Raw genomic sequence first — 13,819 nt, forward strand, 5'->3', positions numbered from 1 at the left:
GGTGGCAGTATCCGGGCCGTGGGATGCTCTCTGTAGAGATACTCTGCTATCGTCTACTTTACTTGCCTGCTGGCCTAATTCTTCCCAGGTTTCCACAGGGCAGTGATTTCTTATCATTCCTGTCTGTGTTTTTACGACCTTTTAATGTTCTGCAGTTTTTAATATCCCATTATTCTTGTTTTCCATGCCAATACTTGCATTTTTCTCTTTTATTGTTTGGTGCCTTTTGAAAAGCTTTTGCTGAGATGCGGGACAGAAATTGTTCAAGTTCATAAACAAATAAAGACAGGCCAGAAAGCTCCCCGGTGCAAGTTCTTGATGATCTTGATAGACAAGTTCCAGATACACAGAGGTGGAAGGTATTTATTTCTGAATAAAGGACACAAAAGGCCCTAACGCCACTCAGCTCTGTACACAGGAGTAAAGAGAACCTGTGATATATGTCATAAACCTGGCAGTACAGAGGTAATGATAGTGAAAAATTATTTTTATTATTATTATTGGTTTTTTTTTAAATCAACTTCCAAAAATATAGAGTTCTATCTCAATCACCACCACTCAAAAGCCGTTGAAATTCCACTGCAGGAAGCCAGCAGTGATTCAGGGACTTTCTCTGTCACTCGCTCTTGGTCAGTAATTCGGTTCGGAGATATCGGTGATGTCGCTCAGGTAGATGCGTGTCTCCCATTCTGACAGCTGTCGCACGAACCCCCGATTCGGCCGCATGTTGATTTTGCACTTCTGAACGTAGCTCCAGGACTTCTACAAAAAAAGGCAAGCAAACAGCAGAAGTAGCAGGGAGAGTGGGGAGGAATCTGTCTTCTAACAACAGGCAGAGGAGGGATCTGGACACTCCACCCCCCCCCCCAGCATCTTGGCCAGGTAACTAATCTCCAGCTCAAGAGTCTGGTGATGGGAAAGACATTGCTTGGACTACTGCAATGCACTCTACGTGGGGCTACCTTTGAAGGTGACCCGGAAACTACAACTAATCCAGAATGCGGCAGCTAGACTGGTGACTGGGGGCAACTGCCGAGACCACATACCGGTCTTGAAAGACCTACATTGGCTCCCAGTACGTTTCCAAGCACAATTCAAAGTATTGGTGTTGAGCTTTAAAGCCCTAAATGGCCTCGGCCCAGTATACCTGAAGGAGCATCTCCACTCCCATCGTTCTGCCCGGATGCTGAGGTCCAGCGCCGAGGGCCTTCTGGCAGTTCCCTCATTGCGAGAAGCAAAGCTACAGGGAACCAGGCAGAGGGCCTTTTCGGTAGTGGCGCCCGCCCTGTGGAACGCCCTCCCATCAGATGTCAAAACGATAAACAACTACCTGACATTCAGAAGACATCTTAAGGCAGCCCTGCTCAGGGAAGTTTTTAATCTGTGATATTTTACTGTATTTTTGGTCTTTGTGGAAGCCACCCAGAGTGGCTGGGGAAACCCAGCCAGATGAGCGGGGTACAAATAATAACTTCTTCTTCTTCTTCTTCTTCTTCTTCTTCTTCTTCTTCTTCTTCTTCTTCTTCCCAAAGAACTTGGTCTTTCTTTCCAGCCTTATCTAGTGACATTCTTTGTGCAAAGCAGGCACTACTGTTGTGATTATTTATACTGTATCTGCCTTTGCCAAGTACATGGAGCTTTACAAACAATGAGGGCAACATCATTTTCTGTCGTGCTTCTGGATTTGGGCAGCCACAAATGAGCACCTTAAGGAGGATTAAAAAGCAGGATATATGGATTGTAAGGAAACAATCCTGCCTGCCCCCCTCCTGCCTCCACTTACCTTTAAGTAAAGCCTGCAGGAATGCATGAGGTAGGCCATGACGGCTGTGCTGCACCTGCTTATGCCCATGGTGGAGAAAACCAGGACTCTCTCCTTGTGGATGTGACTGTCTAGAGAAGAGGAACAAAAATAAATGCCTGAGTGGTAATTGAATATTCTAAGCAAAAGGCTCTTTTCAGCTTTCACTGTGGACGTCGAGTTGGTGAAAGTGACCAGGAGAGGCTGTAGGGTTTGGGTAAGGCTTGCTGGCTAAATGTGAGTTACAGATGGGTAGCCGTGTTGGTCTGCCATAGTCAAAACAAAAAAAATTCCTTCCAGTAGCACCTTAAAGACCAACTAAGTTAGTTCTTGGTATGAGCTTTTGTGTGTCTGTTCGTGTTTCGGGTTTCGGGTTTCGGGTTTTGTCTGTTCGGGTTTCGGGTTTCGGGTATCTGAAGAAGTGTGCATGCACACGAAAGCTCATACCAAGAACTAACTTAGTTGGTCTTTAAGGTGCTACTGGCTAAATGTGGTCAGCCCTACCATTAGGTAGAATGAAGCATCCACCTTAGTCAGGAGATTTTGGGAGACAGCAGCCCCTAAGATGGCCCACTGCTCACAGCTGTGGTGGAAGACATTGCCTCATCATCAGGGTGGAAGGAATCTTCAGTGCCAGTCTGCTGTCAAGTCAGCTTCAAAGGGGCAAGCACACCACTGGGTTGCTAAATGACTGTGGATCCCCCCCACTTCCTCAAGTGCACCTGCCTGGCTGCAGTGCGTCCTTGAACTGTGATAATCCCTCGTGCTTGTGCTGATGAAAAAGTGTGTGTGTGCTTGTATGTAGAAAAATCTCAGGCTTTTGTGTAGCTGAAATTTGGTCTCAGGCTGTTGGGAAATGTAGCACACACTGCATCTGGTCGGCACCAGACTGGCAGTGGCTGATGTATAACTCTCTGAGCCACATAAACCCTGACTGACTTTGACACTGGACTTCATGGTGAGCTGGGGAGATTAAAAAAGAACATTCTGGGTTGATGGGTATATTTTTGGACTGGGGAGAGGAGTATTGGTATGTTGAATTTTTATGTTTATCTGTTGGTGGGTGGGGATATTGTTCGGTTTATTGTTGGTGTACTGTACTGCTAATTTTTTTGTTACTGTTATAGCGGGAAGGAACTGGTGGGGGTTTTTTGTTTCCCCAATATGGAAACTTAATTCCCCACTAACACTGACTTTTCTATATAAGGCATATATATTTAATATAAGTCTCTTGGAGATCATTTGAGTGACAAGCAACTAATAAATTTAATAAATATTATTAATATTTCCTCAACCAGGAAGTCAAGTGTATAAGACTTTTCTACAAGGCTTGGGAAGTTCTGGCCTGCAGGCCAGATTTAGCTTGGCATGGGTCTTAATTTGGCCAGTGTGGTGTAGTGGTTAAGAGCGGTAGTCTCGCAATCTGGTGAACCGGGTTCGCGTCTCTGCTCCTCCACATGCAGCTGCTGGGTGACCTTGGGCCAGTCACACTTCTCTGAAGTCTCTCAGCCCCACTCACCTCACAGTGTTTGTTGTGAGGGAGGAAGGGAAAGGAGACTGTTAGCCGCTTTTAGACTCCTGAAGGGGAGTGAAAGGCGGGATATCAAATCCAAACTCTTCTTCTTCTTCTTCTGGAAGGCTGTTCCTCCCCCCAAAAAAAACCCCACACCTGCCCTGCAGCCTGATATCATATGTGCATGAGATGGGGGGTGGGAGGTAGAGACACAGCTGGATCAGCTGCATGACCAAGCTCCCCATGGGGAACTCAGGCAGACAGGGGATTCTGCAGAAAGCACAGGACTGGCAAAACTCCTTTGGCTTCTGCTTTCTGAATGTCCAACTATGAGCTGGGTTCTGGGTTCGTGGGACACGCTACACAAGGGATTTTGACAAAGCGAGTGGGATAATCCAGCTATCAATTGGGCATCTGATAGGTGAGTTGTCCCAACCCTCCTCTTAAAGTTGGCCTGCAAGGGTATAATAGTGATGAAATGGCTCCCCACCCCTGTCCTACCAGTTGAAGAGCTTGGTGCCCCTCCTTGGCGTTTCCCCATGTTTAGGGCATGGAGTAAGTGGAGAAGCTACCTTGGTCTACTCACCAATGAAGTGGCAAATCTTGGGAAAGTAAGGAAAGATCTCTGCATCTGGAGAATCCGGAATGGGGATATGAAGCAGTCTGTCACTGTCTTCAAGGAAACTGGGGAACAGCAAAGAGAAGACCTGCTGGGACACTTGCAAAAAAAAACCTCTACCAGCCCAGCAAAAAACGGCAAATGATGCAGGTATAGTCACCAACCTATTTGCCCGATGGCCAGAAATGATGGGAGCTGGAAGTCCAGCACCATCTGGAATGTCACAGATCCCAGTGTTTAGTTCAACTCCCCAGCCCACCTTGAAGCCCAAAGGTTGGCATTGAGCCAGTCATTCTCTCTCACCATACCCTACCTCGTGGGGTGGAGCAAACTCTGTGAAGCTTAGCTCCCTGGGGGAAGGGGAGGGGATAAAAAGGCAACAAATAAAGGGGGAACAAGGGCCCACAATCAGACACCAAAGACAGTGTTGATAATCACAAGCCCCAAGAGGTTCATGGATGAATGGGGCTTTGAACTGGGATCCCTTTGATCCCAGCCCAACACTCTAACCCAGCGGCTCCCAAAACGGGTGGTATCCCAAGGGACAGTGAGATTCTGGGAGGGGGCACTAAGAGGCAGCGTCTCCACCTGCATCATTCAGCCCAGACACTGAGGTCCTCCTCCAAGGGCCTTCCGGCAGTTCCCTCTTTGCGCAAAGTGAGGTTACAGGGAACCAGGCAAAGGGCCTTCTTGGTAGTCGTGCCCACCCTGTGGAACGCCCTCCCAGCCGATGTCAAATAGATAAACAACGATTTGACTTTCAGAAGAAATCTGAAGACAACTCTGCATAGGGAAGTTTTTAATGTTTGATGTTTTACTGTGGTTTTATAATTTGCTGGAAGCTGCCCAGAGTGGCTGAGGCAACCCAATCAGATGGGCAGCATAGATATACCGTATTTTTTGCTCTATAAGACTCATTTTTTCCCTCCTAAAAAGTAAGGGGAAATGTGTGTGCGTCTTATGGAGCGAATGCAGGCTGCGCAGCTATCCCAGAAGCCAGAACAGCAAGAGGGATTGCTGCTTTCACTGCGCAGCGATCCCTCTTGCTGTTCTGGCTTCTGAGATTCAGAATATTTTTTTTCTTGTTTTCCTCCTCCAAAAACTAGGTGCGTCTTGTGGTCTGGTGCGTCTTATAGAGCGAAAAAGACGGTAATAAATCATCATCATTAGGCAAGGGGGCAGCAGGAGGGTGCTGGAGGTACAGATGACTATCAGGCTTTGAAAAGCTGGCACCACTGGATCAAGTTTGCCCTTTTTCAGTAGTACATGCTATTGGATTCTCAGTTACAAAACACAGTGCTTTTTTCTGGGGGGACTCAGGGGAACGTTTACCCCTAAACATTTCATGAATCTAAGTTTGGCCTCATTGAGGGGCAGTATTTCAATACGAATTGGAAAGTGAGAGTACCCCTAAACATTTTTTTTAGAAAGAAAGCACTGCCAAAAGTATAACATTAAGGTACATGCCTAATAGGTTCACTGATTAATTAGTCCTCTCCATAGGCAAGTTCATCCATTTTGTTGAATTAAGCAAAAATTAATTGGATTTTGAATAAATATGTAATGAATTATTACTGTTTTGAATTGTATTGTCTTATTATATTCCTTCGTGGGTTGTGGAAACCACTGCAATGCTTTTTTAAGGGTAGTGAGCAATGGGGATGAGTTTTGGAGACCAAGGGGGTGGAGACCCAAAAAAGTTTGGGAACCACTGCTTTAACCTTTAAACACAACTCTGGCCTAAAGATTATTTATGGGCTCATAACTTTTGTGGCCTTCCTTGCAAGCCTAGAAAAGAACTGACAGCCAACTAGTGCTCAGCAGGTTGTCACTGGAACTTACAATGTGCCAGCTTCTTCGCAGATATTGAGATGGGCTTTGATTTTCAGATCCTTCTGTATTTGGCTGTCGCAGGCCTGGGCGTAAGTTCCCATGTACAAGCGAGCAGGCAGGATCTCCACTGGGTAGGGCTTAAAGGCCTCTAGCTCCTTTAGGGGAAGGAAATATCATCATCATCATCAGCAGCAGCAGCAGCAGCAGCATCTTCATATTTATTACTTGCCCATCACCAGCAGGACCATGGCATGCTCAGATTTAAAAACAGTTAAAACACATTATATCCACAATAAAAGGGTTGATCCTGAAAGTATCTTAGAGTGGTTTAACAAGCTTCCCTCTGAGAATTTTAGCTCTGTGAGGGGAACAGGGGCCTCTGAACAACTCTCAGCACCCTCAACATACTACAGCTCCCAAGATTCTTTGGGTGAAGCCAAATGTTGTGAATAAGGCCTAGGTGAGTTGTGGAGAGTAGCCTAGAACATGCAGAAGTAACGAGTGGACCAGGGGAGGATGGGTCTCCTGAGCTTCTCTAGAGGCAAAGAAGTTCAAGGGACTGCCAGCCTGGTTTCCTCTTCAGGCACCTGGCTAAGGGATCAGCATAGGGTTGCCATACGTCCTGATTTTCCAGGACACAGCTGGAACACTGAAGTCGGAAGCAGTGTCCAGGTGGAAATTGCCAACATGTCTGGGAAAATCCAGATGTTTGGCAACCCACGTAGGCAAGAGCTCAGCAACTTTGGTGTTCGGATTTTCACTTTTCAAAATATGGCAACCCTCGATCAGCAAGAAGTGACTATAAGGCAGATATGATGTCTGAAGAGGCAACAGAGTTTAGTGAGCAGGAAAGGGCTGGGGAAGAGAGCACTGCAGAATCAGAGGCAGGAGAGGAGGGGGAGCCAGGAGACAGAGATGAAGCAGGCTGCTGAAGAATCCAGAAAGCCCCCCCCCCTCCTGCAACAAGCTCCTCTCTCCCCTGGTCTCCCATAACACAAGAGGAATGAAGAGGGTGAAGCAAAGAGAGACATGATGAAGGAGCCTCAGGTTGCTTGGGATGGACCTGGAGGAGCAGTGGAAAGCAGGGGTCCTTTAGTCCTTGCAACTGCCTCATTAGGGCAAGACCTACTGGGAAGAGTTGCTGGGACCACTAGGCCTGTGGTGTTTGGGTTTCTTTGAATAAAGAGTTAACTTCACTGACACTGGTGTTTCGTTGCTGACCTGCTCCTGGCAGCTACTCTATCTGGCACTTGGAACTCTCCCCAGGCCATCCTCATTGGTGGAGCTTCACACCTGGGTGTTTTGGCCCAGCTGGAAGGAATCCCTGAGCTCTGATAACACTGGAGGGTAGAGGGGGAGTGAGCCTATGTAGAAACCAGCCTTCTGCACAAAGGTAAACCATACATTCACTGGTCTGCCCACTCTTGCCTCTGGACCTGCCCACCGCCACGTGGCCCCGGGAAGGTTGCGCTTTAAGGAATGCGGCCCCCCACCCTGGTCTGAAGGTCCAACCAAAAGGGGTGTGTGCACCCAAGGTACGCCAACACCCCATACCCTGCCAAAAATATGCACACTGAGAGCAGCAGCCCAACCTGAGGAGGAGATGGCAACAACCTCATTAAGAAGTTGAAAGCCTGCTCTCTGAAGTCTCTCACCTGAGGCATCCAGAATATCTTCTGGGTCCGCAGGTAATGGTAAGTCGCTGTGAACAATTCGTACCCGCCCCTCAGGACAAGGACTGGGTAACTGGTGAACCGCTGCATAATCCTGGCACAGCGAGGTGCAGATCCCACTGGGGCATCTAGATAAATTGTGATAGGCATGTGTTTAAAAAGAAAAGCACTCCAGAGGCACCCGCTTCTGGCCTTGTCACCAGCGAAACCATTGGATTTGCTATCTATTGCATTTCTCCCATTACTTCTTAGCCCACCGTTCAAAACAATCGGATGACAATCTCTGTTACCTTTTCCTCCCACAGTTCAAGACCACCTGCCTCTGAAGGCATGCCTCTTCCCATATACTCCCTCCCCTGGAGTGTTGTAGTGTGTCTGGTGATATCACACAGAGACATAGGAAGCTGTGTCAACCTAGCTGAGTACTGCCTACACCACGGTTTCCCAAACTTGGGTCTCCATCTGTTGTTGCACTACAACTCCCATCATCCCTAGCTAGCAGGACCAACTGTCAGTCATGATGGGAACTGTGTAGTGGTACCTCGGTTCTCAAACTTAATCCGTTCCAGAAGTCTGTTCCAAAACCAAGGCATTCTTTCCCATAGAAAGTAATGAAAAATGGATTAAGCCATTCCAGACTTTTAAAAACAACCCCAAAAACAGCAATTTAACATGAATTTTACTATCTAACGAGATCATTGATCCATAAAATGAAAGCAATAATCAATGCCCTATACTATAAAAGAATTAAGACAGTATTGTAGATGATTTTTAAAAAAAGATTCTTACATGCACTGATAGTCATTGTTTGGATGGGGGGCTTTTATCCATTTCCACAGTCACACAATCAATCAATCAATCAATCAATCAATTCACCAGTTGCTGAACTAGGTTCCACACAGTGACAAAAACAGATTAACCAAAAAAGTCTCAAAAGCAAAAACACAAAATAAACAGCAAAATCAAAAGCGCCAAACTTAATCCATTCCAGAAGTCTGTTTGACACAACTTCTGATTGGTGCAGGCTCCCCGGAAACAATAGCCGACATTGGACTTTTGGCTTCTGAAAACGTTTGAAAACCAGAACACTTACTTCTGGGTTTTCGGTGTTTGCGAACCAAGGCATTTGAGTACCAAGATGCTTGAGAACCAAGGTACCACTGTAGTCCAAAAGCAGCTGAAGACCCATGTTTGGGAAACCCTGGTCTACCATGACCAGCAGTGGCTCGCCAGGAGTTCAGGCAGGAGTCTTTCCCCAGCCCCACCCTGGATATGCCTGGAACTGAACCTGGGACCTTCTGCATCCAAATCAGGTGCTCTGCCAACTAACTAACTGCCCATCCATGCTGACATCCACAGGGGGCTTTTTGATCAAAACCTGCAGAGCCACTTTCTTTTGCCCTCACATCTGAATAATGTGTTTTGTTCACACCAAGTGCAGTGAGGAGGACACTTCAAAACCAGACCCTTTGGCTCGGCATAGTGTCTGCCTGTTTTACTCGTAGCTCCCTTCCCTGGCTTGTCTTAACAACCTCTAGACTGCCACCATCGTGATTACAGATAGAACTTACTCTCCTCAGAAGATGGCTTGGTTCTTAATTTGTTGATGTCCTCTCCCATGTCATATGCTGGGTGGAGGAGAAAAAAGATGAGAAAATTTGTAACAGATTATTAAGAGCTTTTACTTCAAGATGTGTCCCAGCCCTTTTTAAGCTTCGCTCTTGCGTGAGCTAGGATTATGAGATCAAAATAGCGAGGCTGCGCAACCTGCAGAAGAAAGAGGAAGACTTACGGGTTAGTTCTTTATCCACTTCATACAAATCATAATCTATGTCGTAAGCAGCATCCACCGAGGTAGATTTGCCATCGTATACCACGCAGTATCGGACGCACTCCAGATTGACAGACGGAGGAACTATGAATTTGCCCAATGCATTCTTTAGAAAGAAAGAAGGGTGGGAGGCTGGATTAATGACTTTGTGAAAAGGAATATACTTCTTACTGTGTTGCATCAAAGATACCTGCATTCTGAAAGACGTGTGTGCTTGGAGCCCTGTTACCACTTAGGCCCAGGTCAAATCTTGTACCTTTCGCATCAATGGAACTGTAGGCACAGAGACCCTTTCAATTACCTTTCTGTTGTTTTGTTACCATTAGCATTCTTTGTTCAATTTATGTCGCCTGCTCCAAAAGTCTCTCAGCAACGAACTTTACATAATTAAAGAAAACAGCCAGCAAGTTTAACGCTAAAACAAATATCCGTCCCCCGCCTTAAACAAATAATGCATTACACCCGATTGTCTCAAAAGCCTGGTAAAAGAGGTATGTGAGGAGAAGGAATCTCAGAATTGGGGGCGAAATGTGGTCTCTAGACTTTTCTAATTGGCCCTTGGGACTCTCCACAGGCTAAAACTCCTCCTCTCTATTCCCCAGGCCATGCCCCACACCGGCCCTACTTTGTACTCTCCTTGAGTATTTTTGCCTGGCAGGAATCTTGACAATGCTTATTGCTTGCTTGGTTGGAGAATGGAGGGGCAGCACACGAGAGTCAAACTGATTGCATAAAGGTAAAATTTACATCTCCACCCACTTTCCTCTCTGGTTCCGTTTCCTGCTGGCATGTGGCCTCTGGGAGTTAGCTCTGAGGCATGTCTTAACCTGGCACTGAACAGATATTGATGTGAGCGCCAGGCAAGTCTCATGGTACAGTGAAACAGCACAATCGGATGCATATTTACTCATAATTAAGTCCCACTGTGCTGATGATTATAGCTTTAGTTGGATTTTAAATCTGCTACTTGTATTGTAAAATAACCAGCCTCATATAACCAACATGCTTAAGTCTAATTCATGCATGAAGGGAATAATACCATGCAGAAGATGTTCTGCCAGACTTAGCTATGTCCATTCCCTTCACCTTGGGAGAAATTAAGCAGTCAAGCCTTTGTTCGCCTCTAGTCCATCTGGGAAGCTCAGTGAGTGAAGAGATTTGAGCTGGTTCCTGCAGCTCAAGGCTCTCATCAGTCATTCTTGAGTTCGTATACCAATAATCTAGGAACTTTGACAACTTTGTAACTAACCTAAGTTTTACTGCCTGTGCAACTTTTCTGAAGCACATGAACATAAACCATTTCTTGACTTCTCTTATGCTGGAGGAAGAGGGAACCTTTGGGGGAAAAAAAATTTCAGGGGACATTTTGGAACTCACTTGAAAGAGCATATTTTAAAGGTTTTACAGCCTGCATTTCCGTACTTTACTACATATTTTGTGATGTTAAATCTCTGCAGGGGTTCTCTCACCAAAAAGAAATTTGGATCTCAGAATCCAGTGATCTATTGCACCAACATATATAACATGGCTTTATTTTATTTTAATGGTTTAATTGCTTCCGCCAACCTTTGCCCCACAGTGAAAGGGCTCCAGCAGGGGAGAATCTAATGCTTCACCTAGGGTCTGTCCAACAACAGGAGGTGGCTGCAAACAAACAACCAAGACACCCCAAAATGTTACTCGCCTTTCTGACTCGTATCGCTGTCATCAAGTGGCTTTCATTGTACTCCCTCCTCGTACGAGCATCTGAAAGCAATGCAACAGGGTGGAAAAGAAAGACACAAAGAAAGCAAATGACTGAACTGAAAACAGTGAGAAATTTGATTCCGCCTTTCCTATTTTTTCCAAACACTTCTGCATTCTCTTCATTTCTGCTCTACAGGAACTGTTTATCTTTAAAACAATGTGATTTACTTCTGTGAATGGGTAAGAATTCCCCCTTGCCCTGTGTTTCTGCCTGAGTCACTACTCTGGCCTTAGTTGGGGCAAGTAATCCTGTTGCAGGTCTGCAATTGGAAGGGACACCTGATGCACAGGCAGCAGAATGACAAAGCCCCATAGAATATGGGGTTCAAGCCTTTACAAGGCTGGTGGTTTTGATGGCTATGTAGCACCTCCACATTCTATGGCAGGTCAATCTTTTTGGTCACTGCAGACTAGATGGAACTTGCATCTCATTCAGTGAAGCCCTCATTATATTCTTACACCCAATGCCAGCAGAGGCCTGATGGAAGTAGGAGCAGAGTCACAAAAGTGAAAATCAAGGAGGCATGCACCGGACAATGAGAATGCATTCCTGGGCCTCAGGGCAGCCTTCAACTGTTTAAGCAATTTCATTTCCCACCATTTGGAAACAGGAGGAAGTCAAGAAGCCTCAAGAAAAATACTCAGTTTGCAGCTGAGGAAACAGGTGCAGGTCAATGGGCTTGTTATTAATGATATCTAGCTATAAGGATTAAGTGTATGTACAATGTCATTTGCAAGCTACAGGGTCGTTAATGATGATGTGACAGGAAGTCCAACTGATGCCAATGGGAGAGGTAAACTCTGAACAACCACAAGCATCACGCAGCTAATAATGTGCTAATAAGTATTTATACAAAATACATAGACAGAAAATATATCAGAGTCACAAATAACAGAAGTCACATAAATGTTCAATGACCAGAAATAGAAGACGTAGTCAGTCAGTACGAAAGAACATAACTTACCCATTAAACAGAGATAGTTTGGTTCTGCTAGTCTAGAGATTTTTGTGGACTGGTTCAACATATTATACAGTTCTGTTGGTTCACACAATGCCACCCCAGCCATGATGCTAGACAAGAATGATTCAACACTGAGGACACAACTGTATTCTCAAAAAACTGAACTCCTGTAAGTAGGCTACTTCACATTCAGGTAGTTCATCCACAAACAGAAAAAGGCCTCTTCATATCTCAGCTTGCAGTCTGGAAATCCAGGTAGTTTGTTCTGTGCAGGAATCTGGGTTTCTGGATACTGTTCGACTGAAAAAGCAAAGGGAAAATGTGGATTGTTAACCAGGGCTTCCATCTAGTTATAAAAATCACACCACCTTTAATGAATTAAAAACATAAGAAGAGCCTGCCGGATCATGACAATGGCTCATCTAGTCCAGCATTTTATCCTCCATTGTCAGTGAAGACAAAGGGACACCAACAACAATATAAAATAAATAATATAGATGCATATAGAGATATGCAGTTCCTAGTTAAACTCTGGCACTTATTTCCACAGGAAGCAGTGATGGCCCCCAACTTGGATGGCTTTAAAAAAGGATTGAACCAATTCATGGAGTAGACTATCAATGGCTGCTAGCCACGATGCCTCCACAGTCAGAGGTGGTTAACGCTTCTGAATACCAGTTGTTGGAAACTGCAGGAGAGGGTGATGCTTTGTGCTGCCCCTGCAGTTTGCAAAATAAAAAATAAAAAATAGAGATTCGCTCTCCATCTCTGGAGGTTCATGGTTGTATCTAGTTAAGAATATACTCACTGAAATCAATCGAGTCAGTGTAGTGTAGCGATTAGAGTGTCAGCCTAGAACTTGCAGTACCAGGGTTCAAATCCTCAATCAGCCATGAAGCTCACTGGGTGACCTTGGGCCAGTCACCTCCTCACACAGTCTAACCCAGCTCACATCATTGTTGTGAAGATAGAATGGGGAGAAGAAACTATGTATGCCAACTTGAGCAGTTTGGAGAAAAAAAGCTGCGATACAAATGCAATGAAAAAAATAAAATAATCATGCCCATTGGACGTCTCCACTGCAGGAGTGATGCAAGGGTGCAATGTGGTGAAGCCTGCAAATCACTCTTTAAGGAAAGATGGGTTATCACTGCAACAGCAAGATTTTAACTGTATAATTCTGAAAAATAAGGCGAGACCAGACCACAACAGGCAGATTGTGACCATTTAGTCGCTTTGCATAAGAAATATATACTCCGTCTTGCATCACAAACTGGTGCAATTATTTAAAAAACGAAACAAGGAAATGTTCCTCAAATATCAATGCATCCAATTCATTAAAACAAATAATAATACTAATAATTGTTATTATTAGTGACTGAATTATCATCATCATCACAGCATGATGATGAATAATGGAAGCCCACCAACCTGAGTGGCCTCAGGTTCCCGTTGCTATGACACCCGTGGCTCCCGTTGCCATGGTGCGTTTGTCAACTGTTGCCACGGTAACCATGGTACCTTGCATCCCGCAATGTTGGCGGCTGCGACGTCATAGTCACGGAGGCCACGCCCACCTTCGTAGCAACTGCCTTGCTTGACAGATAGCGCGGCTCACAGCGGGCGCTATAGGAGCCCATCGACGGGCGAGCGGGACACCAGGCTCTATCTCTTCGTTATCGGCTCGGCTCACCGCCCCACGCCCTTCCCTCATTCTCGTTAGGCCCATCGTCTCGCTCTTGCTGTGTAGCGAGGCTTCACGGTACCCAAGACCTGACGTCATTGCCGGTATTCTCACGCTCGCTCATTATCGCGATACCTTGGCGCAATGTCTGCCCATA

General features: G+C 45.6%; 1 protein-coding gene across 4 annotated transcripts; it reads right to left on the reverse strand.

The window, feature by feature from the left end:
* Positions 1 to 345: 345 nt before the first annotated feature.
* On the reverse strand, positions 346 to 13,781 carry STYXL1 (serine/threonine/tyrosine interacting like 1). Of its 4 annotated transcripts, none has more exons than XM_028708482.2 (10): positions 13,556 to 13,779; positions 11,982 to 12,278; positions 10,955 to 11,016; positions 9,232 to 9,376; positions 9,011 to 9,067; positions 7,422 to 7,567; positions 5,776 to 5,921; positions 3,901 to 3,998; positions 1,784 to 1,893; positions 346 to 762 (listed from the first exon to the last, which is right to left on the reverse strand). In XM_028708482.2, exons 2-10 carry the CDS (start codon positions 12,082 to 12,084, stop codon positions 631 to 633), a joined length of 999 nt encoding a protein of 332 aa, XP_028564315.2. In that variant the 5' UTR covers positions 12,085 to 12,278; positions 13,556 to 13,779; the 3' UTR covers positions 346 to 630. The 4 variants fall into 4 exon arrangements, 3 of the variants coding, with proteins under 3 accessions (XP_028564315.2, XP_028564314.2, XP_028564313.2); XM_028708481.2 differs by having other exon boundaries at positions 13,500 to 13,779; XM_028708480.2 differs by having other exon boundaries at positions 13,410 to 13,779.
* Positions 13,782 to 13,819: the final 38 nt, after the last annotated feature.

The sequence above is a fragment of the Podarcis muralis genome, chromosome 15, assembly GCF_964188315.1.
Source record: "Podarcis muralis chromosome 15, rPodMur119.hap1.1, whole genome shotgun sequence".
Taxonomy (NCBI): domain Eukaryota; kingdom Metazoa; phylum Chordata; class Lepidosauria; order Squamata; family Lacertidae; genus Podarcis; species Podarcis muralis.